At 52.1% G+C, this 26,924-nt stretch overlaps 12 protein-coding genes across 12 annotated transcripts; 9 read left to right on the top strand and 3 right to left on the bottom strand.

Moving 5' to 3' along the window:
• Positions 1-474: 474 nt before the first annotated feature.
• On the bottom strand, positions 475-1,636 carry SNOG_04706 (hypothetical protein; the record flags this gene model as incomplete). The annotated part of the gene is made up of 3 exons (XM_001795066.1): positions 475-920; positions 973-1,434; positions 1,486-1,636. 3 exons carry the CDS (start codon positions 1,634-1,636, stop codon positions 475-477), a joined length of 1,059 nt encoding a protein of 352 aa, XP_001795118.1.
• A 155-nt stretch (positions 1,637-1,791) lies between these two features.
• SNOG_04707 (hypothetical protein) lies at positions 1,792-2,083 on the top strand (the record flags this gene model as incomplete). The annotated part of the gene is made up of 2 exons (XM_001795067.1): positions 1,792-1,873; positions 2,007-2,083. The coding sequence occupies 2 exons, from the start codon at positions 1,792-1,794 to the stop codon at positions 2,081-2,083; spliced, it is 159 nt and encodes a 52-aa protein (XP_001795119.1).
• Positions 2,084-3,127: 1,044 nt separating this feature from the next.
• SNOG_04708 (hypothetical protein) lies at positions 3,128-4,122 on the top strand (the record flags this gene model as incomplete). Its single annotated transcript, XM_001795068.1, has 2 exons — positions 3,128-3,247; positions 3,301-4,122. 2 exons carry the CDS (start codon positions 3,128-3,130, stop codon positions 4,120-4,122), a joined length of 942 nt encoding a protein of 313 aa, XP_001795120.1.
• A 485-nt stretch (positions 4,123-4,607) lies between these two features.
• SNOG_04709 (hypothetical protein) lies at positions 4,608-6,683 on the top strand (the record flags this gene model as incomplete). Its single annotated transcript, XM_001795069.1, has 4 exons — positions 4,608-4,684; positions 4,760-5,200; positions 5,247-6,527; positions 6,578-6,683. 4 exons carry the CDS (start codon positions 4,608-4,610, stop codon positions 6,681-6,683), a joined length of 1,905 nt encoding a protein of 634 aa, XP_001795121.1.
• A 64-nt stretch (positions 6,684-6,747) lies between these two features.
• On the bottom strand, positions 6,748-7,230 carry SNOG_04710 (hypothetical protein; the record flags this gene model as incomplete). Its single annotated transcript, XM_001795070.1, has 1 exon — positions 6,748-7,230. One exon carries the CDS (start codon positions 7,228-7,230, stop codon positions 6,748-6,750), a length of 483 nt encoding a protein of 160 aa, XP_001795122.1.
• Positions 7,231-7,686: 456 nt separating this feature from the next.
• Positions 7,687-8,459, top strand: SNOG_04711 (hypothetical protein; the record flags this gene model as incomplete). The annotated part of the gene is made up of 4 exons (XM_001795071.1): positions 7,687-7,767; positions 7,823-8,021; positions 8,150-8,291; positions 8,330-8,459. The coding sequence occupies 4 exons, from the start codon at positions 7,687-7,689 to the stop codon at positions 8,457-8,459; spliced, it is 552 nt and encodes a 183-aa protein (XP_001795123.1).
• A 1,083-nt stretch (positions 8,460-9,542) lies between these two features.
• On the top strand, positions 9,543-11,775 carry SNOG_04712 (hypothetical protein). The gene is made up of 5 exons (XM_001795072.1): positions 9,543-9,628; positions 9,685-9,753; positions 9,806-10,043; positions 10,096-10,559; positions 10,607-11,775. Exons 1-5 carry the CDS (start codon positions 9,595-9,597, stop codon positions 11,710-11,712), a joined length of 1,911 nt encoding a protein of 636 aa, XP_001795124.1. The 5' UTR covers positions 9,543-9,594; the 3' UTR covers positions 11,713-11,775.
• Positions 11,776-12,077: 302 nt separating this feature from the next.
• SNOG_04713 (hypothetical protein) lies at positions 12,078-14,098 on the top strand (the record flags this gene model as incomplete). The annotated part of the gene is made up of 4 exons (XM_001795073.1): positions 12,078-12,362; positions 12,419-12,935; positions 13,281-14,070; position 14,098. Coding segments are annotated over 4 exons (1,593 nt in total).
• Positions 14,099-17,084: 2,986 nt separating this feature from the next.
• On the top strand, positions 17,085-18,293 carry SNOG_04714 (hypothetical protein; the record flags this gene model as incomplete). Its single annotated transcript, XM_001795074.1, has 2 exons — positions 17,085-17,388; positions 17,460-18,293. 2 exons carry the CDS (start codon positions 17,085-17,087, stop codon positions 18,056-18,058), a joined length of 903 nt encoding a protein of 300 aa, XP_001795126.1. The 3' UTR covers positions 18,059-18,293.
• A 612-nt stretch (positions 18,294-18,905) lies between these two features.
• SNOG_04715 (hypothetical protein) lies at positions 18,906-19,163 on the top strand (the record flags this gene model as incomplete). Its single annotated transcript, XM_001795075.1, has 2 exons — positions 18,906-18,951; positions 19,000-19,163. 2 exons carry the CDS (start codon positions 18,906-18,908, stop codon positions 19,161-19,163), a joined length of 210 nt encoding a protein of 69 aa, XP_001795127.1.
• A 4,114-nt stretch (positions 19,164-23,277) lies between these two features.
• Positions 23,278-23,774, top strand: SNOG_04716 (hypothetical protein; the record flags this gene model as incomplete). The annotated part of the gene is made up of 3 exons (XM_001795076.1): positions 23,278-23,397; positions 23,465-23,590; positions 23,664-23,774. The coding sequence occupies 3 exons, from the start codon at positions 23,278-23,280 to the stop codon at positions 23,772-23,774; spliced, it is 357 nt and encodes a 118-aa protein (XP_001795128.1).
• A 391-nt stretch (positions 23,775-24,165) lies between these two features.
• On the bottom strand, positions 24,166-26,009 carry SNOG_04717 (hypothetical protein; the record flags this gene model as incomplete). The annotated part of the gene is given in 3 exon segments (XM_001795077.1): positions 24,166-24,214; positions 24,232-25,564; positions 25,841-26,009. The coding sequence occupies 3 exon segments, from the start codon at positions 26,007-26,009 to the stop codon at positions 24,166-24,168; spliced, it is 1,551 nt and encodes a 516-aa protein (XP_001795129.1).
• Between the last annotated feature and the right edge of the window lie 915 nt (positions 26,010-26,924).

Raw genomic sequence — 26,924 nt, forward strand, 5'->3', positions numbered from 1 at the left:
GTGCTTTAGATCACTTATCGACACATCGATCAACACTGCTCACAATGATCAAATGCCTGCGCTGCCCTCCCTAAAAGAAAGCTTAACGTGCCTCCATCACTTGAACAAAGTTCGATAGACAGTTACCACAAGATGCGACGCCACCTCACACACGCACATCGCAAACTGTATTAGACTTTCATTTTCACATGCTCCATCTCCACCCTCACATCCCAATCGCCGAGTACGAATCATCGGTCTCCGATTCCCAGACACGTACACTCAATCGGCGTTGCGATGCTTGGCCACGTACACCTTCGGCAACATGTGATTTAGCTTCCCCGCATCCACAACGCAGCGAATCCGGGGTATGCAGGGGTGATCGCAAAACAAGGTGACAAGGAATCGTGCAATTGTAACAGGGGAAAAGCAAAACATTATTTCTGGTATCTAGGCTATCCACATTTCCGTCATCCTTCCAAAGCGTGCATGGATTTAGCTCTGCGTGATATTAATTCCCAATGTGCTCAGCGCCGGCCCAACGTTCAAATCCACATTGACGGTATTACTCTTCAGCGCGTCTTCGTAGTACTTGAGAGTCACGCCGTTCCTGACCGTCGAGTTTCCTGTGATTGACAGCGGGACAATTGCGTTTTTGTATTTCGTCTGCACGAGGCTCAGGACGTCCAGGGGCTGAATTTTTGCTTGCATGGGGACGTTGTTGTCGCCGGGCTTGAGGACGAGGTTGGGCAGCAGGGCAGTGCCGATGCTTGTGCTGTCGATGGCGAGGTTCATGGTGACGTTGCCAAGGTCGAGGGTCATGACGGAGGGGTTGGGGATGTACACTTCGCCGACCATGTTGGAGCCGTCGGCCAGGAGCTCGGACTGGCCGGAGAGGAGTTTGATGGAGGTGATGTTCAAGCCCTTGAGCTTGTTAAGGCCTGCACGGATATGTTAGTGTTATATCTATATTTGAAGTAACCTCCAACTTACCCTTCATTGAGACGACCTTGTTGTAGTCGACGTCCATCGTTGGGAGGCCTTTGAGGTGGATGTTGGTTTTGCCTCTGAGATTGACGTTGAATGTCTCAGCGCCCAAAACGGTCTTGGTGTATGCAGTGAAGGCTTCCAGGGAAGTGAACTCTGCATCTTGGTCGACGGAGACGCGAGTCTCGGCTTCTGACTTTGCTTCAGGAATCTGAATGTGGATGAACGGATCCTGGCCGTCGAGAGACAGAGCAGCACGGAAACTGTCAATGGTAGGGTGGTAACTGCTATCAGACCTGATCACAGACTCTAACTTCAAGTGGACACCATTCTCTGTTGGGCTGGTCACTTCTTGTGATGTGACTTCCAGTGTCGACTTGTTGATTTCGTCTTGTGCTTTGTTGGGTATGGCCACATAGATGATGGGCAGTACGACGATCAAGACAATGATGGCAAAGACAAGACAGTCTATTGGGCATTAGTGTAAGTCTTCACGGCGCCGGAATAATACGAACGTACCACACCACCAGAACTTCCTGCAGTGGTTCTTGACTCGTCCCTTTGCACCTGGCTGCGGACCGGGAGGATACAATTTGTTGATTATGCCACCCTGTTTGCGCGGAGCACTGTACACTTCGTCGGCACGAGCGGTTTCAGTCTTGGTTTCCATGTTGTATTATAGTTCGCACCGCGAGAAGGATAGAGAAGGAAATCGTTCGATTATAACTGCGATCTAGTCGGGAATACACCGCAAATAAAGGTTCTTTTTCACAAGCAACCGAAAGAGGTGAGGAAGCAGGTGACTACCCCAGGCCAAGAAGAACAATGCGGAGACCTGCGGGCGGGGAAGATCTTATGACGGTCGTTCAGGGACTGATTTCAGAGACGGCTGGCGGATCGAGACATTGTTCACTTGCGCCAGCTCAGATCAGGCGGTTCGTCCGGTATAATCCTTGGACGGGATTCCGTGAAAAAGACGATCAACAGCAGGGATATATTCCCGTCAACAGAGCAGACCAACCAATTGCTACTCCTTTGAGTAAGTAGTCCGAGCTCGTCGCCACATTTTCACAAGCATTGCAAAGCCGAGGCTGTCGAGCTAAAACAGAACAACTGATTCGCACATGCTTCATGTTGCTTTTGTTCAATGCGACAGTATCATGGCGATACAGAGAGTAGCTTTGCGGACACATGGTTCAGGCTGCGCAGTAGGGACTCGTGCTAATCGACCACTGTTCAGCAGTTCTTGTTTCAATTGCTACACCGCTTTGCGCGTGAGATACCACTAATGGTTGGAAAAATTGGTGATGAAAGAGATGAGAGGCTCAGGGTCGGCATGACTGCCCGGTCGTTGCGCCGGACTAAGGCGGGAGCTATGATGCAGGCTGACCACATGTGGTTTGGTGCAAATTGCCCCGACCCTTTTGTAGCCAATGCCCTGCATCGCGCATCGGTCTTGGATCTGAATGGAGAGGGTTGCTCCTCTCGTGACTCGGCAGCACCGCTTCTGAAGGAGCGGATGAAATTATTAGATGACTGCGGCGAGGTATTCGGGATCGTCGAAGCTGCAATTTCATGTGAATGTCCGCGCATTGCAGCTGATCAGCATTATACGAGCCAGGCGTTTAAAGGAACGAATCTGCTCAACGGCATTGGTAACATTGATTTCTGTCATTGAATTGTAGGAGAACAAACATCGGTGTGGCCGGATCATTGTCGCGTGATCAGACACGTAACGCATGTCGAAATCGCGAAATCCGGGTTCTCTTTGGAGAGCTGTCATCCACGGCATTTCATGACACACGCGACCTACGAGATCCGCGTCCTGGGCAGCAATCCAAACACACTTGATGGGGACATGCTGACAAGGTGGGTCTGCTATGGCCTGCATTGACAAACTAGGCGATCGTCGTTCCGTGCTATCTGTTTGACACTATGTTGGCTTTTCACAACATGGCCGCGATAGTACCGAATGTACGCACGTAAAGGTGAATAGTAAAGCCATTCCGTGGTTGGGAGAAGATTATGGGGACGCGGCGATCTACCGGAGCATGCGCCAAGAGAATGCTTGATGTGTGGAGCACCAAAAAGTCTGGGTAGACCAAGTTTGAGAGGCTCTCAAGACCAAGTTCCGCTACGCTTCCACCCCACCACCCCGCACATGAACGCTATGGCGCAATCCGATGAAGAAGATGACTACATGAACATGACGTTCGAGGATGCGCCCAAGGGCCCAAAGTACGAAACCTCCCTCCAGCGCGCCGCGCGCAAGCGCAAAGAGGTGCGTCCCTTGGCCACCTCAAAAGTCATTTTCCAGCTGACAATGGCCTCCAGGGCGAAGCCAGAGCACGACAAAAGACGAAAGCCGAGCGCGAGGCAGATGCAGAGGCAGCACGTGAAGCCGCGTTAGCCACAGCCCTCCCCGAAACGAACAAGGGATTCAAGATGATGGCTAAGTTTGGCTTCAAGCAGGGCGATACCCTCGGCAAATCCGAAAACGCTCGCAAAGTCCCTATATCAGTCGATATCAAGGGCGACAGGAGCGGCATCGGTCTCGAGTCTGAGAAGAAGCGCAAGTTCAGAGAGCAGTGGGAGCAAGCAGACCGAGAAGCGAAGCGCTCCAAGGAGGAGGAAGGCGACTACATCGAGATCAGACGACTAGAGGCAAAGCAGAAGAAGGCAGAGAGAGACCTCGACAGCGCACAGAGGACTGCTGAGCGACTCACTGAGAAGGAAGCCGAGGATAAAGGTACACCGCAACCGGTTGAGAAGCCAGTAAAGGACGTGAACCTTCTTTGGCGTAGTCGCGCTCGACGGAGAGCAACTATCATGCACGAGAAACAGCAGCGCCGGGAGCTGGACAACAGCATTGCCTCGCGACTACCCACGCTGGCTCCGGAAGAAGACGACGAAGGCGACGATGCGAAGATCGCACAGGGTCGTGATCTTGCGCCCTTTTACACATCCCTTGAAAATGATCTTGAGGGTGAGGACCCAGAGCTTGCTGAGTTTGAGGCTTTGCCAGTCGAAGAACGACTTGAAAAGCTTCTCACGTTCCTCCGAGAAAAGTTTCATTACTGTTTGTATTGCGGGTACCAGTATCCCGACGCAGAGATGGAGGGTTGTCCTGGCGTGACTGAGGATGAGCACGACTGAGAGTACAGCCATGTATGAAATCATGGCGTCATCTCAAAATCTCTCGCACAGCTTCGCTGAAGCAGTGCTTTGATCAAAGGCCTTCCAGAACGCAAAGCGCTTGCTTTGCTCTAGTGCTATCAAAATCATTACACCTGATATGATGGCTCGCGACTTTAGGCCACTAACCAATGTCTAGAAAAGCATATATAGATAGTTTGAATAATACTCAATAATTCGAAAATGACTTTTTTGGTTTGCAATAATCTCGTTCACTGCTTGGTCTGTGAATACAGACTGTGACGATAACTGCAAAGTGCTGCGGCACGTGCTTTCGCGACGTTGAGGCGCGTGGAACTTCGCGCCCCTAACACGTCAATCCACACTTTACGAAGCCTCCCCCAACCTATCACTCGCCAATCAAAACATGCAACATCAACGATGCTACATCTATGAACCTCCACAGACAGAAGAACGAGCATCGAAACGACAGCGTACAAGCAAATATGATCCTCACGCGCAATTGCCTGTGCGTCTCCAGGCGTATCGCGATGTGTGGTCGCAGCAAGAAGAGCGCATCACCGTAAGTCAACTAACATGTGCATATCAGATCAAAGAGAATCTGACACGACTAGAACACTCTGGACACTGCCGACAGCGCAGTCCAACAAAACATTGTCAATTTCATCTCAGCCGCCAGTGCATCTCCTGACGAGACAAAATTCGCCATACCCACTGGCCTGATCATTGCAGGGCCGAGTATCGCATCCCATGGACCCTTTTTCAAACGCCTTGGCCAGAGGATCAAGAACGACACGGACAGCACATATGTCGTGTTGACCTCAGCAGAAAGTCCTAACCTCAAAACCTTGCTCAAGAATCTTATCAAGAAGGTAACCTCACACGTGGAAGATGATGACGAGGATGATATGGATCGGCCTTCTACATCATCAAGACATGGGCCGAAGCTACTGAATTATGATCTTGGCCATGTTCAGGAATGGCGCAAGAAGAACCGTGTTTCGAGTATTGTCGTTGCGCTTCAGGATAGCGAGGCTTTCGATGCCGCCCTTCTTGCTGATATAGTCGATCTTTTCCAGTGAGTCACTCAGGCTTTCTGTCATATTTCGTGCTAATACATGTAGTTCGTGGCTCGACCGTCTGCCTTTCGTCTTGCTATTTGGCATTGCTACCTCGGCGGAGAGCTTCGAGGACCGCCTCTCTGGCAAGTCTATGCGCTATCTTGAGGGCGAGAAGTTTGATGTCACTCAGTCCGACGAGATCATCGAAGAACTCTTTAAAGCAACAGTTGCTAACACAAACGTTCGCTTGCACATCGGGCCCACGATCTGTCGCCGCATGCTGGACCGTCAGAAAGACCATGTACAGAACGTTCAAGACTTCTGCGACGGTCTCAAGTACGCTTATATGTCGCACTTCTACGCCTGCTATCCCAGTATCTTCTTTCGCAGAGACATAGCGCTCAGCGATTTCCCTGCAGATGCATTCGAAGCTGTGCGCAACCTGCCCTCCTTTCGAAGGATGATCGAAGAGAAGCTTGAGAATGGGGAGGCACTCAATGTCCACGTATTGCTTGAAACCGACGAGAACTTGTTTCTTGAGATCGCCCGGTCCTTACGGAACGGGTCACAAGCCCTGTCGACCTTGAGTCACGCTTCCCAGGTACTGTTCAGCATTCGTGCGGCACTTCAGATGTCTCCGACCGTTCGATTCTCATCAATCTGGACACGCGCGGCATCTGGAGATATGGCAGGTTCGCCTCTCCTCCGTGAGACGATGTTATCTGTCAAGAAGATCCCGTCCGACAAATTCGTTGAACTACTTGCAGCTATGACAAGCCTCCAGGGGGAGTATTTCTCCATGGAATTGAGTCCTTTTCAAAAAGAGCTCAACAGCCTGGTCGAGAAAAACGACGCCTCCACTCCCCTTCGGACACAGCATGACGTCCGTAATGACAGTCTCAGGACCACAGTGGTCGCCCAGAAAGTCCTACTCAGCAAGCACAAGGCGGCACTCTCGGAACAAGACAAGGCATATTCGGACTTGGTCGGTCGCTTCCACGACGAACTCGATGCTTACTTCGCGTCTGCGTTCATCGACCCCCAGACACTGTTTCTGTCAGAAGTGTTGATCTACGACCTCAAATCTCCGCATACAGAGGTCTTTCAACCAAAGCCACGCTTTGCCATTGAGCGCGCATTGGCGTCACCGCACGACTATCTTGGGTGCGAATGCTGCAGCGGCGTCGAAGGAAACGAGGCTGCGCTATCAGCTACGCAGCCCGCCACTGCTATCGTGTATCAGATGTACTTGGAATCTGGCGCACTTATGAACGTGAGCGATCTGTGGCAGGCTTTCAACGCAATCGCTGGAACTGGTGATGAAGACGACGAGTCAAAAACAATGTAAGTGGCATAGCCTATGATCAATTTGCCCAAAGTGCTGACCTTTCTAGGGCTCTGTTTCAACGCGCTCTCGCCGAACTCAAATTCCTCGGCCTTCTCAAGCCCAGCAGGAAGAAGACAGACCACGTGTCTAAAATCATGTGGAAGGGCCTATGACCCTTGTTCGTCGCTTCGTCATATATACTATACATATACTATCTACAATTCTCCATCGTCCGCATCATGCCTTCGCTGGCGCCGTGTCGCATATCGTCCCGCAGTTCTTGCACTTCCGCGCCTCCATATCGGCTTTGAAGCCATTTACCGCTTCCTTGATCTGCGTCCCCAGATCTGTGCAGTGGAAGCTCGCTTCGTGTACCTTCTCGCCACAGCTCTGACAATACCACCGCAGCCGATCTTGACTTCCCTCAGGCCGCTTCTGCTCCAAAACCACGCCCACTGTATCCTTGTATCTCACGGGGTTGTGTGGCGTGTTCGGTGGCAGCAAGAACATGTCGCCTTCGTGGATGTGTATGTCGCGGAACTGCTCGGCAGCTGGACGAGATTGGTCGACGATTTTGAGCAGCATGGAGCCTTTGTGCTGGTAGAACCACTCTGGCGTCTCATTGATGTGGTAGTCTGTGCGCTCGTTGGGGCCACCGACAATCATGACGGTTACATTGTCGTTGTACACGCAGTAGTTGTTAATCGGCGGCTTGAGCATGTGGGAGTTTTCGGATACCCTGGGATGTAAGGATTAGCATGCAGTTACTCATATGTCTTGAATCTGAGAAGGGAAAGGGACATACCATTTTGGAATGTTCAACGGCGCGCCAATCATCCTGCATCGTGAGCTTTGCGAAAAGTAGCGCTGCGGCAATGAAGCTCGTGGATTCCGCCGTATTTGCGGTGCATTGTAGAACACCTGCGCGAGTGAGCGCGTTGAACGGATTACAGACGCCATTGTAGTTGTGTACAAATCTGTCTGATTGCGAGAACCGTTAAATGTCCAGATGTCAGACGAGGCGTCACCACCGGACATTCAGACCGCGGCGCGGGGATAAGAGCTCCCCACCACGCGCTAGTGCGACGCGTGATACACCAGCTCCGTGTCGCAAGTTGCGCCGACGTTCACAGCTTCGTTCTTTCTCATCTTCACTCACAACTTCAACACGATACGATGGATCACTCACACATGGATCACGGCCACATGGACCACGGCATGCCCGGCATGGACCACGGCGCAAAGTGCAACATGAACGTACTGCACCCCAACGCTCACTCTCCTCCGCGCGATGCTGACCGCAATCAAATAGATGCTGTTCACCTGGGACACAACCGACCTGTGCATCGTCTTCCGCGGCTGGCGAATTACGGGGACCGGATCGCTTATCGTGTCCCTCCTGGCGATTGTACTGCTTACGGCGGGATATGAGGCGGTTCGGGAGGCGTCGAGGCGGTATGAGGCGTATGCGGCGAAGGGCGGGGAGAGGAGGGGCGGGGATGATTTGAGAGGTGAGTGCGAATATTTCGTATATTATGGGGATGTGGTTGAGAGAGTTATGGTGGTCGTGCGACGCTTGGTGTGCAGTGAATACGGTTTCCTTGCCCTCACATCTTCATTTGAAGCAACACCAGCTGAGTGCAGCGACTTCAAGACGACGAAAACGAATCGAGCTCATTACTTGGACCAGGACGAAGTGTTGGCCGCACCTCGGAGCAACAGACCAAGATTGTCAAGGGGTTATTCTACGCGGTGCAGGTGTTTTACTCGTTCTTCATCATGTGAGTCCGAAGAAGCAGGCAAACTGAAGGATGTGCAGGACTGAGATCACTAGGTTGCTATTCATGACATACAACGGCTGGATCATGCTGGCTGTTGCTGTAGGCGCCTTTGTCGGCTATCTCATGTTCAGCGGATCCTCATCGACAAAGTCGGTTGCTTGCCATTGAGGCACGTGTCAGGCCCTCGACTCGGAGCTTATGCAAGCGGTAGATGCAGGGTCTCCAGTACAGTGGCGCATGGCTGAACGGACTTCTCTCCGTTGCAAGCATCTTGGACTGTTTCCTGTAATATCCGGCCTGGACCCCATGAACGGTGGGGTGATCGGCGGGCTCTAGTGTAGTGTACCGGTGCTTGAGAAAGTAGAAAACATTGGAGGTTACATGATATGTGAGACGTGACGAGTGCAATTGGTGAAGACTTTCCGAGAAGGGCCTCGACTGAGGGTGCGCGGACTGCAGCTCGGATGAGATGTGTCCGGAGGAATCTGGGGTACGGTAGCAATTGAACCGAACTTCTATCAACCTGTCCGCTGTTCCTGCATCAAGATAGCCCGACATTGGCACGTCCTGTTTAATCTCATCATGGGATTGCTGTAAATCTTTGTATGCTTCGAGATTCATTGACAAAAAGTTAGTCGTACGAGGCAATTCCGCCCGCTGACCGTTACGCTCGTGCCTATTGACATATCCACTGCAAAAGCCGCGGCATATGACCATGGCTCGGGGAGACTTGCCATACTGAGCAGTGATGATGTGAACGATGCAAAAGCTGCCAGACTGGACATGACATGTAGTTGCGTAGTTGCGGTGAGATTCGAACGCTGGTCAAGGATTGAAGTAACCGTGAGCTTGATGCACTAATATGGTGCACTCCAGATCTTCACATGCCAGAGGCAATCCCACGCTGCACGCGTGACTTGCCCCAGGTTTCGGTGTGCGCGGCGCCCCAGTCATGACCCGCGCATTCATTGTCATGTGGCAGCGACCGGGCTCAGCGTCTTCACATGCAACGGGCTTTCTGCACAAAACGCATAAGAAAGCCGGTGCATCACAGGTTCAGAGGCAGAATCATAGTCGGCTGTCAAACAGCCTAGACGTTATTGGTCGATCACGAATGTTGTTTTGAGATTAGCGTAATACTTAGTACTCTCTCTCTCTCTTGCCGAGGCATAAGGTTGCGACTCGCTGAGGTTCATCCATCGTCTTCTCATACAAAGCCTCCAGATCTCCGCACTTTTGCTCCGGAATCTGCGCTCACTAGACTCCTTCCTTACCCTCATTCTTCACATTTGCATCCATCATCATGCCGCAGAATGTTATTGTCGTTGGCGCTGGCCGTAAGTAGCACCGTCGGATCGTGCGCCGTGTTGCGCTGTGCTAACGTCGTCGACAGTGTCCGGCTTGAGCGCTGCCCACACCATTTACTTGGCCGGAGGCAATGTCGTTCTCCTCGACAAGAACAGTATGTCTTCCATCTCCTGCCACTGAAATCTGACGATGCTGACATGCGACAGACTTCATGGGAGGCAACTCCACCAAGGCCACATCCGGAATCAACGGTGCCCTGACAAGGACGCAAGTTGACCACAAGATTGGCGACAGCGTCAAGCAGTTTTACGATGACACACTCAAGTCAGCGCGAGACAAGGCGCGGCCAGACCTCATCAAGGTTCTTACCTACAAGTCCGCCGCTGCCGTTGAGTGGCTGATGGACGTTTTCAACCTCGATCTGACTCTCGTTTCACGGTTAGGGTACGTCGATATCTCTTTCATCTGATCTGGAACCAGTGACTAATTCCAACAGAGGACACTCTCAGCCCCGTACCCACCGTGGTCACGATGCCAAGTTCCCCGGTATGGCCATCACATACGCCCTGATGCAGCGATTCGAGGAGCTCGCCGAGGCTGAGCCGGAGCGCGTCAAGCTCGTCAAGAAGGCCAAGGTCACCAGCGTCAACATCGAGAACAACCGCGCCTTGGGCGTTACATACACCTTTAATGGCGAGGAGACCACCCTCGAGGGACCCGTCATTCTTGCCACTGGTGGCTATGCTGCCGACTTCACAGCAGACTCCCTTCTCAAGAAGTGGAGGCCAGACACCTACGATCTATCGACCACCAACGGTGCTCACGCCACTGGTGACGGCCACAAGATGTTGATGAAGGTTGGTGCCAATGGCATTGACATGGACAAGGTCCAGGTTCACCCAACTGGTCTGGTAGACCCCAAGGATCCTACCGCAAAGACCAAGTTCTTGGCCGCAGAAGGTACGTACATTGATCCGAACAAAAGAGCAATTACTAACAATTTCTAGCTCTCCGTGGTGAGGGTGGTATCCTCCTCAACAACAAGGGTAAGCGCTTCTGCGACGACCTCGGCCACCGCGACTACGTTTCCGGCATGATGTGGGAAGAGAAGAAGAAGGGCCAGTGGCCCATTCGCCTCGTTCTCAACTCCAAGGCCTCCAACATCCTCGACTTCCACACCAGGCATTACTCTGGCCGTGGTCTCATGAAGAAGATGAGCGGCGCTGAGCTTGCCAAGGAGATTGGTGTCAGCGATAAAGACCTCCAGGCCGAGTTCCAGAGCTACAACGCCATCGCCAAGGGCGAGAAGAAGGACGAGTGGAACAAGAAGTTCTTCCACAACTTGCCCTTTGACATCAACGACACTTTCCACGTTGCTGTCATGGAGCCCGTTCTCCATTTCACCATGGGTGGTATCGAGATCAACGACCAAGCACAATGCTTGAACTCCGAGGGTAAGCCATTCGACGGCCTGTACGTCTGTGGTGAGCTTGCTGGTGGTGTCCACGGAGCCAACCGTCTCGGTGGTTCGTCTCTCCTCGGATGTGTCGTCTACGGACGTGTTGCAGGAGACTCGGCCTCGAAGTACCTGTTCCAGCAGGCATTGAACTCATCCGGCGGCTCCGCAGTCAACCGTCTCGGCCAGATTTCGCTACACATCGACCCGTCGCAGCCCGGCAAGGTCTCTGTCGAGTGGGGCAACGGCGTCAGCACCTCCCAGGGCGCGACAGACGGACAGTCCAAGGTCGACCAACAGAAGCAATTCTCATCAGCACCGGTAATGTCATCCAACGCCGACTCAAACGACCCGGGCAAGGTGTCGAAGCCCAACAAGCCCTCGCAGTTCACTATCCCGGATAAGGAGTTCTCCCTCGAGGAGATTGCGAAGCACAACAAGAAGGACGATCTCTGGATCGCAGTAAAGGGCATCGTCATGGACGTGACCAACTGGACGGATGAGCACCCAGGTGGTCCCCAGGCGCTTTTCAGCCACATGGGCAAGGACGCATCAGAGGAGTTTGAGATGCTGCACGACGATGAGGTGATTCCCAAGTATGCGCCGGAAATTGTCATCGGTCGCGTCAAGGGCCAGGAGGTTACGTTGGAGTATTAAAATACTAGAGAGTTGTTTGTACTTCTAGCCTGTTCTTTCAATCATATCTATTGCATGACTTCATTGACGATCTTCAATACTTTGATGAACAATGACTGTAATGTTTCGATAGCCCTTGACAATGTAGTTAGTTTTCGGCGTGTTATTGGAGTTGCTTGCGATAGAGTGGTTCAGCACATGCATGCCCCTCGTAGCTTGATCGACTGTCGGACCCTGGTCGCAACTTCCCCAGATCAACGCCGGCTTGCATGCATGTCCCCTAAGCTACACACCAAATTCCACAAACACAAGCGCATCCTGCTCCCCCTCGCGACACGGCATTCCGCAATGCTGCGCCAGCAAAACAACCCTTCACTCAACCGACGATGACCGAGTACGACGACTACGGCATCCCCGTCGGCGCATTCGTCGAGCCAGAAGACTTCCGCGGCCAAGCGTGGAGAACAGCGCGAGCATTCTACCTCTACAGAGTGCGCCCGCTTGCATGGCAGAGCTACACTGCGGTCAGAAGAGCGGACTGGAGCTTCAGGCGGTGGTTCACGCTCGCGAATGCGCTGGTGGTGCTGTGGTGGGTTGTATTGTATTGGGGTGAGAGGGGGGCGTTTGATGGGAGTATTGAGAGCTGTAGCTGGGATAGGTGGGAGAATTGGGTAAGCTGTTTTCGAGGAGGGAGTGCGAGGGAAACATGTATACTAACCTGAGGCAGGAAGCTGGCGCAAATCCCCATAGACTCATCTTCGTCGCCGATCCGCAGCTCATCGACCCGCATACATATCCTGGCCGCCCATGGCCGCTGAATCCGCTCGCGTACAAATACACCGATTTGTACTTGCGTCGCACGTACTCTCGCTTGCAGACGGTGCTGTACCCGGATACGATATTCTTCCTAGGCGACCTGTTTGATGGTGGGAGGGAGTGGTCGACGCGCACGACGAGGTCGCCTGAGGAGCGGTATCGCCGGTATGATGATAATTACTGGATCAATGAGTACAGACGCTTTGGGAATATCTTCTTCAAGCACTGGGGCGATGCGGGTATGGAGCCGCGGCCAGGGCAGCCGGGGCGCAAGCTTATAAGCAGCTTGCCTGGAAACCATGATTTGGGCTTCGCAAGAGGAGTTCAGGTCGGAGTCAGGAACAGGTTCAACGCCTATTTTGGCGACGGGAACAGGATAGATGTCATTGCGAACCACACTTTTGTGTCGATTGACAGTCTGTCGCTGAGTGCGTTCGGGCAGGATTCGCCAGCACAGGTAGAAGAAGCTATGGCGGCCCTACAACCGACTTTCTCGAGAAGGCGAAGACTCAGAAAAAAGCGCCTCGTCCAGCGCGAACTACGGAGACAACAGGGCCTGCGACCATACCCCAGGTTTCGCGCACTATGACATCAAGACGGAAGATCTCGCGAAAGCCCAACTTCCACACTCGCAAGACGACGTTTACCGAGTTTCCCACCATCCTTCTCACCCACATCCCCCTCTTCCGCGCACCAGGCAACACCCTGCGGTCCCCTCCGCGAACGCTTTCCCCCGACACCCCCTCCCGCCGGCCAAACCCCCCTCGAAAAAGACGACCGAAATGCCATATCCGTGAGCGGCGGCTACCAGTACCAAAACGTCCTCAACAAGGAAATCACAGTCGACGTAGCCAACAAAATCGGTGACATACGCTACGCCTTCAGCGGCGACGACCACGACTACTGCGAAGTTTTGCACCGCAGCTATGCCAGCGGCGGCGGCGGTATCCGTGAAATCACAGTCAAGAGCACGAGTTGGGCCATGGGCGTGCGGCGGCCGGGCGTCGTGCTTGTGAGTCTATGGAACCCGGTGGATGCCAGTGGGAAGCCACGCAGTGGCTCTGCAGACGCAACGATTCGGACGAAACTGTGTCTGTTCCCAGATCAAATCGGCACATTTATACGCTACGGTATGCTCTTTGGCCTCACGTTCTTCTTACTAGCCATCCGCGCGGCGCTGGTCACAACGGGCGTGCTGAAACCGTATACCTCACCGCCACAGCCAAACATACTACCAACGACGGCGCAGGACATCAAAGCCCAGCAGAAATTCGAAGACAACCCCGCGATAGAAGATGAGCTATCTCACTCCTCAAACTCGAGTACTTCATCCCAGCACAAACACCTCCTGGCCCGCGCGAAGCCAGCCAAGTATACGTATCCCCTCATTCAGCATGCGGGGAGTTACTCGCCACCAGATGAAGAGAAAAGGAGGGAGGTTAAGATATATGGAAGTACTAGTAGTAGTAGTACGAAGAAGGCGGAGAAGAAGAAGGGTGTGGGATTGTGGATGTATGAAATGAAGTGGACACTGGGCAAGGTGCTGGTTGTTGGCGGGGTTTGGTATGTATGGTTGGTTTGGGGGGATAGAAGATGATGAAGAGGGGAGAAACTGATGAGATGGGTCGGAGCATTGCTAGGGCGTTTGGATTGCATAGAGGTTGGGTTTGTAGGGTGTAAGGGATACTTTTAAGAATCAATGAGAGATATCAAGATTGAGATTGGGATCGAGTTGAGGTGAAGTGAAGCCAGTGCTTGCATTTCACGCAGCATCGTTGGTATATCAAGGCCTTTCTGGCGCTAGGAATTGCAGTATTGTTTCAATCTCCCGTTGGTGTATCGTAGTCTCCTGGCGTCCTTGACTGTACTGTCTATACTCGCACTCATGCGACCCGGTGCCGCGTAGAATCACTTCAAAGGAGATGAAGATCGAGCTGGCATTAGAGATTGCAGTGCATTAGCTCCATCGAGGCGTCGTTGGCGCTAAGGATTGCACACATCATCACACCCCATCAGAGGCTTAGACTTGTAGCCGAGCTTTTGTTGGACGTTTAGCTCGGTTCGGCACGCAAGTGAGTGATGCAGGACATTGACGCTACTTCTGGATTCGCTGTATGTACTAGAAATGGAGACGAGGTCTTGTTGGCGCTGAGGATTGCAGTGCGACTGGCCCGGGGTGTTGTTGAGAATACTGCCTAACTGAATGTAGTGAGGGACCAACTACACGCGCAGAGCCTTGGATTTGATATGGCATTTCATTGGACGCACGGATTTGTAGAGGGTGTGGGTGTTGTACGATGTTAGCTTTATGGCATGGTTGACATGATCCTGCGAGCACTGCGGGGAGGATTCGAGCGCTTGTTCTGATTATACTCTGTCTACTATCGGGGATTGGCTGACATGTTCTATGCAAGCCTGGGTACATCCAATGGCTGATCAGCGCTGAAGAAAGTGGTGTAAGTGGCTTGAAGTCCTACAGCCTTGAGAGAAGTACATTTTGAAAACGTTGTTTGGACAACGTCCAAATGTACATCCATTTGCTGTATCAAAGAGGCTACAGCTGATATATCACACTCTACTTACGTACACAAGCACTAAACAGGCGAAGACATTTGCCAGTTATGATACTGAGTCCATATCCTCCAGAATCGGTTCGACTACGTGGATCAAAGCACGCAGTGGGGTTTCCGGGGCTGCAATTATATAATTCGCTGCATGCGTCTCGTATTAGTACAAGATGCAGGCTTGTTTGTCACGGCATTAGCTTCGGAGACCTATGTTTCATTGTGCCGAATCAAGCCCTCGAGCTTGGTGCATTGGTATAGAATCGCGTCAACCCGTCGGGAATACGATGTCAGACATAGTCTTCATCGTTGGCGATATGAAGCTTCTTGGACATGGCCCCAACTGATGCAGTGCCTTCCTGGCGCTTAACACGATGGACAGTGATACAGTGTCAGGGGACATGCAAAGACGATCGTAACACCAGTGCCGCCCCATTTTTTCCGGTCAACACAACACTGTTGCACAACATCAGCTCATGAGAGCCCAGGATCATCCGATAAGGCAAATGGTCGTCAACAAACTTCGGGATTGACAGAGCAGTGGGTGTCTCGGGACGGTGCTTATGCTAATACGGTATCGTCCTGCCCAGTTGAGAATTGCCATATATGTGCCTCCGCGGCGCCGCAACTACCTTAAAGCCAATCGCAGGAGCTAGTGAAGTCCTCATGATGTCGCGTGCTATCTGCGTTTCATCAAAAGCCAAAGGTCTTACCTAAATCAATCACGGAGGTAAGCGATCGAGCGCGAACTCATTCATCAAGATCTCCAGATAGAGCTGCGACTTACTCTAGGAAGTCTTTTAACTTTTCTTACGACAGCTGTAAGTAGAACTTCTCTATGCTAGACTAGCAGTACGAGTTTGCATGCGAGTTTTCGAAGCTGCTAATTCTCTCCTTTTCTGCAACATGAGAGCGCTGGTCGACCGCTGCGAATCGCTAACTTAATCCCGGTGGTGTGCCACGTTGGCATCACTCCATCACTCCCAACACCACCTCACTGCCTCGCAGCTGCCCCAAAACCTTCTAAATACATCTCTAGGCCCTACATATACCGCCTATGGTTGCAAGAAGGTGTAAAGCCCGAGACGCGCGCTTCTTGTCCTTTGCAAGCCTGCAGGCTTGGGATTCCCCGCTTCGGGTATTGGGTTCGTGGTTGACCGGCACTTGCAGCTAATCAGACTGGAAATCTCCACACCACCACCACGACCAGCAGGACATGCGATAGGGCTGCGGCAAGATCTGACATGCATTCGAACGTCAATCCCGAGCCGCACGGCAGATGGGGCGGACCGAGATGGGTGACTTGGGGCCGGGGTGGGTGTCCATTGGCTTTCATCCTTCCTTTTCTCCATTCACCGAGACACACTCTTTCCATCTTAACCCGGGCTGGAGAGATCAGATAACATGAAACAGGCATCGCGACGCCGCAATGCGACATAGCATGCTGACGAAGTGTGATGTCCAGAAGACGAGGCGTTCGTTTGTATGTTTCGACCACAGCCGGCAATCAAGTTGCTTCCATTGCGAGAGCTGAGTTAGCCTTTTTACTATGACTGGGCCATGCTGCCAGGATGAATGCTGATGCAGTGTCGTTGCACAGGGGAAAGCTGGTGCGCGCTTTGCGAGGCTCTCGAAGGGCGGAGTGCCGTGCCATGGAGACCTGCAAGGCGACCGAAGACTTCAAGCGCCGGTCTTTTGGTTGCATCATAATCTAAGTCCAGTCATATCGTTGTGTTATCTTTAGTCTGCCACTCTTTCGATGTGGTGGTGTGTCGCCGTATGGCTTTGGCACTGACTTTTGTAAGCAAGTTGCAGCGACCTATGGTCCCCGTTGCATATAAGCTGGGTAGAGCTCACTCCCTGAGTAGAATCCACTCTGCATTCTTTCTGAGTATTCACCCTTCTGTCTCACGCTTTACGATCACGAAAGCTGGTCCTCACTTCTCTCCACCACGCATCTAGGCTTACCCGAAACAGACTAGCACAATTCCTTCCCATTAACTTCATTCCAAGATGTCGACCACCAACGCTCGTGGATATAGCTCTTTCTACTTTCACATTGCCTATAACCCTGAACTTGGCAACTTTCGACGTTTTGCGGCTTACTGGGCCAAGAGAGTGCACGACGAGACTGCTGAGCTGAGTGCTTGCATAGCGAACCTTGACAGAGAGATCAAGAGATTCCCCCACTTGGACGCCCAAACAGTCTTGGACTGTCCCAAACGAACCTTCCAAGAGGGTTGCCCAGATACTCAGGATCAGTACAAAAACGTGAACTCCCGATGGAGAGAATACGACGAGGCTCTCATGCGTTATGGTGCGTTCGCCAGCACTTGTGCTGCTCAGGTGTTCTTGGAAGCTACATATCACTAACGTTACCACCTTTAGGCGAAGTGTTATGTATGAGTGAGCGCATCATGAACTTTCCTACACAAGACAAGTTCAATACCAAAAAATTGCGTTATTGGACATCGCCGCATTACAAGCCTCTCTTTGACCAGGACGAGTTCGTTCCAACGGGGGAGCCGGCGAAGACGTACAAAGACGATCCAGAGACTACCGATACCTGTGCTTGGAGAGCGTTTGCTCATGACGACTTTTTGACGAACCGGTTCTTGGAGCTTATCCCGTGGATTGACGAGCAAATTCTTGATCGTTGGCGGCGACTCCGTGTTCGTGGCGTCAAACATGGCGAAGCTCAACTCCCATCAACTTTGCACTACAAGAAGATTGTCAGAACACTGGATACCTTGACCTGTGCGCTCGCATCAGGTGTATTGGTGATTACTATCGGCGTACTTAAGGTCGTTCGGCCTTGGTCTATACGCATCATACTCACGTGCATTTTCGGGACGTTGTTCGCCATTCTTCTGAAAATAATGGCTGGAAGTTTGACGAGAGGAGAGGTCTTCACCGCGACAGCAGCCTTCTACGCCGTCGCAGTGGTCTTTGTCAGCAATACAGATAACAACTACGCGTGTCATTGAGAAAGGAGTGTTCCTTTGATGAGCAGGCAATGATGGGACGTTGGATTGCCCAATGAGAGGTGCGTGCGCGCTAGTCTCATTGAGTCTTAACCACATACGGTGAGCCACTCAGTCATTTCTATTGTCAGCCTTATTTCTGCTTCTACCGCTCTGTTTGCTTCTTGGCCGCTGCGAATGTATTGTCGTTCAATTATAAAAGAAGCGTGTATGTGCTGGTTGCGTACACTATCAAACCCACTCGCACGGTCCGTCACATCTCCCTTCAGCAGAAAGTCTCATATTCGCTGGCTACATATGGCATAACGCAGATTGGCCGATGGAATCATCCTTCAGCTTGCTGCACACCGCCTCCTTCCCTTACCAAAGCCTACAACACCGCATACCCACGCGACACACCTTGTCATGCCGATCTCTCAACGGTCAGAGATGAAAGCTGCATCCAGCTCTGCAAAGCCGGCGAACTATAATCGCGGAGGCTGCAGGTATACTTCACAGCTTTGAAGCGGCGGCGATCGGTGTCTCTGTCAACTAGGCCTGTTGTCAAAGACGACTGAAACCGTACCGCGCGTTGATCATCCAGGGCTTCTCAGCTTGGCGCAGCAGGTCTAGTCTAACATCCCGGCATGCCGGCAGGTTTTGAACGGGCCCGGAAGTTCAATGGTATCCCCGTCGACGCGACGAAGAAGCGCAGGCGACCGCATTAGTATTAGACGCGGAGCCTTGAGACAGCCTCCCACAACAAGATGCATACAAATAGCCCAGATGCAAAATTGGCATACTACAGAACCCGACAGTTTATTCCTCTCGTTGCTCTCGACCAAGACTCTACCTAGTTTGCCCTATCAATATGGCAGGAACCAAGTTAATCTTGATGTCACGTCCTGGCCTGATGGGTATGATACATCCACAGCAAGGGACGATTTCGTGCTAATGTCTGGAAGCACCATTCGAACCTGAGCGTCTCCCGATCTCTAGATTATCGAACAACCCGCCTCCGGTAATGGCTTCCGCAGCACCAGCACCGGAGGCCCCAGCAACCCAATCTCCAGGGGCCGCGACACCCTCTCCGGCCACCAAGGTCTCTCGAGCGCCGAACAGCAACTGAGTCACTCCTCCCAAGCCACTCCGTAGCTGCGCGAGTTCCGGCCCCTGACGCAGTATGATCAAGTTTTAGTCTACCCATGGCTTCACTAACAAGTCGCAGATTTTGCAATGGCATTCAATATCGGGAGGAGTCGAGAGTTCACATCGTTAGTGATATCACGGTCCCTTCTCATAGATATCTAGGCTGGGATGATGTAGAAGCAAAGCATGCCTCAGATCTATAATGTAGACTGTCACGAAGACCTCGAATGAAGCACGAAAAGAATGCATGTACTGTTGGAATGGTTTTACATACATAACTACAACATAAATATGCCTTCCCATAACACCTCCGAAGGGCCAGCGATATCGTTATGTGCAGAACAAATATGGCATAACGAGTTAAAAAGCCAAATTTCCTAGATTGTGTATCTGCCCGAAATCGACAGACGTCGAGGATGACGCAGACAGAATCCTACGTTGATTACACTGTGTGTCCACTTGCTCACCTTCCAGTGTAACCGCAGAGAGCCACCGCGACTGCCACGAGCGCTGGCCGATAGCAGCCATCTTCAGCACCTGCTAACACAAAGAGGTGTGGGCTTGCTGCACAAAGGATGAATTTTCCGAGCAGCTGAGAGATGCCCAGCATGACCCACAGACCGGTTTGTCGCGCAGTGCGTGGCCTCGATATACCGCGGAGATTGCTGGTGTCTTCCTGGGTGATGTTCTGTACCTTGACTATCAGAAAATCTTCCTTGAAGATGATGATGACGACAACAGAGTAAAACTGTATTCACAACACAGGTCGTGTGACGCAACCCTAGGAGTGCTTGGAATAGGAAACATCTCCAGTTCGTATAGGTCCGAAAATCACCAGACAAAGCTCGATCTAGTAGGCCATTCCATGCGCCATTGTGGGTATGAGGTATTATAGGCAACATCGATGTCGTAAGAGGTCGAATTTACGGGTCGTTACGAGCTCGGTGGGTATTGACGCGATCGTTCGGTTGGTGATTATCTCGGTAGTCCACTGCGGGAAGTAGGGTTGTACCTTGAGCGGCAATGCGGTCAACCCGGCTTTGTATGTCCGATATGGGTAGTGTGACCGAGATCAATTGAGGAAGGTACCTATGGCCTTGGAGTATTTGAATCAGCAATCCCCTTCTTGAAATTCGCAGTAAGACCAACGGACACTCGTGAACAACGCGTGAATGCTGTACTTACACGCTGACCCTTGAAGAGACATCGGTGGCTAATTGTGCTGTCCTGCGTCGTATGCGCAGCAATGGATACCAGGTCCTGACCGTCGAAGAAGAGATGGTAACGATCAAGGCTTTAAAATCGCCCGAAGAAGATAAGAGACGAAGTCAGGAGTAGGCGAGGCGGAAACAAGACAGCCTCGTGCTTGAACACAGATTGGCGCCTCGATAAGGCAACGGCGTACTTTGGCAAGGCAAATTAGGTCATGTGCACGCAGCTGGACTGGACGAGTTGGACCTAATCACCTGGTGCAAACGGCTATTTCTTTGGACATTTGGACAGTCTTTTCCGTCCCCATGACTACACTGTTGTAGTAGCTACGTGGTCGGAACGCTCTTCAGCCTATGATAAGGTCCAATGCGCAGCAAGACTGAATCTTTCTTGTGGTCTCCTTCGAGGAGAGGGAACACGGGGAGCGGCCAAATCAACATGGGCCGTACCGTTCGTCTGCACTCCGCACATTCGAAACGCGACAGACGCAGGTCAATATGCGGAGACAGCCCTGCTACTGCCAACCACCTTTGAAGCACGCCGACCTCGCGTCGAAACCGCTCCCGCATTCCCAACGGAATGTACTGGAACCATGGGCACACTCTGGCCAATCATTCGTACACTGGGAGCCGAGCTCTTCAAGCGACTGCACACTTTCAAAACGTCCTTCGCGAAGCTAACCCGAGTTCTCTCACCGGTGGCTGTGTCATGGGCGTAATGATCAGAATGACGCTCGCGATGCCCGTTGGCATACCACATGGAGGTCCCTGCGCGTGATGTGGCGCTGACCCCCGGTATGAAGGACCACGCTACAATCATCTCAACAGTCTGGATAACTGCACAAATTGTGCAAAATGTACTGATTCATCCTTCATCTGTTTTGAGGCGCAAGCGTAGGCAAAATGCTAGGTCATTCAGTATCTGCTTTGCACCGAATGCGCTTGCGATACCATTCGCCGAAGACACCACCTACAGCTTTGTTCAACTTCACCACGCAAGACCGAGGCCAAGCCGCTTTGTCTAAGATGATATGCATCGGGCCGGATCCTCTAAGCGACGATCCATTGCCTGACCTGCATTTCCTTGACCAAGGGGTCGTTGTGGGGTGCCTGAGGCAGTTGATAGGCAAAAATAATATCCAATCATCAATCTCTTTTGATTTGGTCTCGACGTCATCGCGCCTTTGGCGGTGTGCTCAACGATACGTGCTGGCAGTTCAGAGCTGAGATGGTCTGCTTGGAAAGGGTGGTTCGTGTCGTACCGCCTAGAAGGCGTCGTCCTGGGTGATGGCCCCCGCCAAGCGCTTGAGTGGCTCTTGGGCTAATCGACACTTGCTGCCGTTTTGGAAGCCCACTCGAGATCTTGATGTCAATGCAAAAGCACTCGCAACGAGGCATCCTCGCGCGTTCATCTACTACCAGTGCACCTGAGCAGCCTGTCTTCGCAAGCTGCTCACTAATCGAGCTATGGCCTGCTCTTTAGGTTTGGCCGGAAGACGAAAAGGTATGGCAGGCGCCGTGTGATAATGCTATAGCTCTCTTTTTCTTCATTTGTCACGAGTTTAGGAGTGGTAGTCGTTTTCCTCTGAGGCCAACACTTCTTACTAGTTATGGTGATTTAGTCATTTTTCCGTCGAGCAGAGTCCCTGCAAGTTTGATATTCTCGACTTCAGGGACCATAATTTCTGCTTCGTAGGTAAGCGAGGTATGAGAGCAATCGCACTGCAGTGGTTGAGGTAGTAAAAGACAGCCTGGCTCCCAAGGTCGTGTCTGGAAATTGAACGGGGAGAAAACCGAAACTATCGGATGTGACGAATCAGGGTTGTCTCCAAGGCCATACTGTTGTAAATCCAAGCTTGTTTTGTGTCATGACAACTGTCTTGTTGAGAGATCAAAGGGCATTTGACGTTAGCAAACACCTCGAGATGCCTCACGTTGCCTCACAATTGGGAGCTGCTCGCTATCGAAGGCTTCAGACTTGCGCCCTTGCGTACTTTGCTGTTCGTGAAGTCCTTTCAGGGATGTAGGCATGGTAAGTTCCAAGGAGTGGCAAGACGTGAGGTCTGATACGATTGCGATGGTGATTGGTGAGCTGTTTTAGCGCACCCAACCCCACGTTCCGAGGACGTTAGGCTGAAACCCGTTAGGGTATTAACTGATGCAATATAGCAAGACAGCAAGTATGCGGACGTGTGCAGATTCATCATTAGTCACGGCATGTCCACATGCGAAAAGTGAAATACATACATCGTCTTTGCAAAACTTAGCACTGAGCTGGGAAGGTCTACGAGTGCCATATCACTCTACAGATACTGTGTACACTTCATACCAATCCAATACTTAATTGAAAACGTGAAAAGCCGCGGACAACCAATCTTGTCCCTTCGGAAGTCCTTCATCTACATCTGAAGGAGGGAACACTCCCTGCTCATGCGGAATGCATGCCTCGCATCAGCGTGACCATGAAAACCGAAACATGATCAAGTTCCCACGAAAGAAACTCTACCTGGGTATATCCCTGCATTATTCTTGCACATACACCACTTACGCAGTACCTATGATACAATAGAGACACTCCGTACCAGCGAGACTCGCGATCGAGCTTGAACAGTGTCTTCCTTCGCCGCGACAATTCTGCTCGCTACATATCTGATCTAACCTCACTGGCTCTCAAGAGATGCAGAAAACAAATGTGTACTTAGGACCTGGCGCTGAAGAAGATAACGGCTGTCAGGAATTACACGGAACGTTGACGTCATCCCGTCACCCACTCCCACCCTACGCACTCCACACATCTCCTACACATATACCTCGCCCAGCACACAAGCCCTTGGCACCTTCCCTACTCTAACCCTAATCCCACCTCCAACCCGTATCCCCATCATGTCCGACCCAGCCCAAGTCACCCGTTCGCTCTCCACCATCCGCACCGAGCTAGACTTCCTCGCCTCCTCCGGTATCCTCCTCCCGCCACAATATCAGTCCATTCAAGCCCAACTGCCCGTATGTCTCTCCCTACAGCATGACTCACATATGCAGCTAAGGTGAGGGTTAACGGTGAAATGTGCAGCAAAACGGCCAGCCATCCGGCTACATCGACCCGAAATACGTATCTGGCAGAAACCAGTTCAACCCCGCGTTAGTCGCGCAGCAGGCGCAGGATCCGAATAATCCTGCGCATCCGGGACATCCTAAGGTGAGTTCTGCGTGCAACTTGGCTGTTCAGTGAAGGCGTCGAGGATGAATTGAAACTAATGGTGATTGGGTAGCATCACGAGTGGGCGAGTAAATTAGCGCACAAGTTTGGGAATGCGGCGGTTATGGGGGCGGGGGCGACGTTTGGGGCAGATCTTGTGAACGATGCTATGAGGAAGTTTTAGAGGGGGTGGCAATTGAAAGTGGGCTTGGATGGTGTGAAATGTATAGGGTATTGCTGTTGAGGTATCATCGCATCTATATGAGAAATGAAATGAAAAGAGGAAAAAAGTCCAAAGACGCCATCCTCATGCAACCCCTATCCAAACTCCCCAAGCCGTCTATTTCAAAGATCCCATTCGTTCCCTTCCAAAAGCAAATCATGTATAAAGCGGGGCTCCCCACCCTCTCAACAACCCCAACCACTCCGCGCTCCTCCTCGTCCCCTCTGCACACTCCAGCACCGTCCACATTCCCTGCTCTCCCGCGGGCTGCGCCTTACAATTCAACACCAAACTCTTCCCATCCACAACACCCAACTGCAACAAGCGCTCCATACCGATGTAATTATCCCTTCTAATCGCCGCCAGGATAGCGGGAAGCTGGGGCCGGGGTAACGCGAAGCCTGCATCCCATGCATACACCATATCGATGATGTCGAGGTAATTGGTTTGTGTTTCGGCGTCTTCAGGGAGCGGAAGTAACATGTCCCAAATGGCAGGTAGGGCGGCCACTTCGTTGCGTGATGCAGCTGCGGAGATGTAATCGAGCAAGACGCGTACGCAGTCTTTATTTGTTCGACTTATGGCAGTATCGAGCGCGGCGTATGTGAGTTCAGGCGCGAGGGGCAGCATTTCCGCGAGCATAGCTGTTCCTGTCTCGCCACCTTGATGCGCCGCGAATTGCAGTACGTTCATATCGAACGCGGGATCTCGGGGATGAGCACCGGCACGCAGCAGGACGCGAGCGGTTTCGAGTTTCTCGAGCGCGATGGCGGTGGCGAGGGGTTGGGCTTTTGTTTCTTTCTTATTGCGGCGGAAGGAGATGACTTCTTTGACGAGTTCGGGGCGGGATTGGGCGATGAGGTCGACGGCTTGGGATGCGTTTGCTACCAGGGCACGGGCGAGAGGTGTGCGTTTACCGATATCGTTTGCGGTGTGTTGGGCGAGACTGACGTTGAAGCCTTTGTCAATGAGGAGGCGGAGTATGCGGAGCGCATCTTCTGGCCGCTGTTCCCAGGTGTCTTTGGTGAGTGCGTTGACGGGAGAGATGTATCGCGTCATGCGGTCTTGATATTGCAGCACTTCGTCTTCCTTTTCGTAATCTTGAGGTGAGCTGTTTATGCTCAGCAGAGCTTCAACAGCATCTGCCCAGCCAGCTCGCACAAAGCATGCCATTGCTGAATACTCGTATGTGGTTTGCCATGGTCGATGCGCGAATTCGGCACTCTGAAGCTCACTCCTGTTGTCGAACACCCCTGACACGGACATTGTCGGATCGAACTTTGAACTCTGCATGATTACTCTCAGCACGCTAAGTCCTTGATCTTCGTTCTTCCAATGGGATATGCCGTCCATCACACTCGTCTTGGCAAGCCTCAAATGCTTCTCGTTCCAATACTGCTGTGCGTCATCCATTTCCCTTGGCCATTGCTCGATCATCGGATTCGCGCCATAAACGACGATAAGAACGCTAACTAGTTCAGCATGACCTTTATACGCGGCACCGAGCAAGACCCGATCCATTGGTGTGAACGCGCTCTTTTTCTGTGCTTCGCCATAGGTAGCTCCTTTCGAGAGCAGATAGTCCACGACCCAAGCATGTCCACCAGCGGTCGCTTTAGCTAATGCTTCATGTTTCACTTTCTTCATCTTTCCTGTTGAGCGGTAGATTGGATCCGCGCCGAGGTCAATAACGGCCTCGACCATGTCCAGATTGCCCTCCTCCGCGGCATCCTCCAGAACAGTCGTGAGAGCTTCTTGTGAATGCGAAGGATTGCTAGTAGGCTTCGTGGTATTCGATCGTCTCAACGAAAATCCTTTCTTTACCGGACCACCCGATGTACGACTAGATGTTTCCTCTGCTCTTTCAAGACGCCGCAGGACTTCGGCGTGTGCTTCAGCAGGGCTCATTTCCACATGGTTTTGTTCGAGAACACCCGATATTGAAGAGTCCGGATACGCCACTGATATCCTGCGGCGCTGCTCAAAGGGACTACCCGGCGTTGATGAAGATCGCGCACTGTTCATACTGCTCATGGTGTTCATGCGTCCTAGAGTGGTGGGTGGATGTCTTGATGTTGAAGAGATGGTTCTGCCCAGGACCTGAGAGGGATTGCCCATGTTGAGGTACTGCATCTGATCGCGCAGAGCATCTTCGTCAGTTCTCGCTCCCATCGATTGCGGTGGACTTGGTGGCATCGTGTTGGACCGCTGAAATCTCAATGGCTGCGGCGAGGACGAAACATGCTGTGATCCTGATGTCCGAAAGGCGGGATGCAGATGGTGTTGAGACGTCGGAGACGTGGGTGATGTAGGAGGCTGAGGGAATTCAAGAACGTATCTATCTGCTGCATGTTTCCTCTGCCTGAAATTGAGTGGTGCAGGTACTGCGGATGGTGTTTCGTAGCCGACATTTGCGTGTCGGTACCGTGAATGCATGATGTTCTCTGCGGAATGGAGAATACGGTGGCCTGCAAACGGAGGTGTATGAGAAAGCTCGGGGCTCTCTGCTTCTTTTGTTGAATACCCTTGTCTCATGGCGCGATGTGTCACGGGAGGAGTGTGATTGGATTGTTGATACGCAATTTGAAGACCTTCTGCTTCCGTTCGGTATGTGGGGTGATTTGCAGCCAAGTTGTACGAGATAGCATGCTGAAGGCTCGAAGACCTGGGTTGCCTACCGAGGTCCATGTCAGTAAGCAGAGACGCTGACAGTTGCTGTATCGTCTCGGTGGCCATTTTCGCCGGCGCCAGGTAGTTGTAGGACGGGCCGCCATGGAAGCTTGTATATTCGCTATGCCCATCGGCATACTGCATCTCTTCTTGTGCGTGAGATTGTTGCATCCTGAGCGATTCGTGCGAAATGGTGTTCTAGCTCAGCCGTGGAACCTAATGATAACTCGTAGATCGAGCCCACAGGGCTGGAATCCCCTCTACATGCGGGGCGTGGATGCAGAGTACTCTCCTCCTCGTGTCCAATGAGTGGGGCACGTGTTGGACGTGCATGGAGAGGCTCAAGCACGTTCTACAGCTCCTTCCCAAAACAACAAAGACTGGTTTGAATATTGTTAGCTAAACGCCACGCTAATGGAGAGACCCTTGGCGGGTTCCGTC

This window comes from Parastagonospora nodorum (assembly GCF_000146915.1).
Source record: "Parastagonospora nodorum SN15 chromosome Unknown scaffold_6, whole genome shotgun sequence".
NCBI classification, from domain to species: Eukaryota; Fungi; Ascomycota; class Dothideomycetes; order Pleosporales; family Phaeosphaeriaceae; genus Parastagonospora; species Parastagonospora nodorum.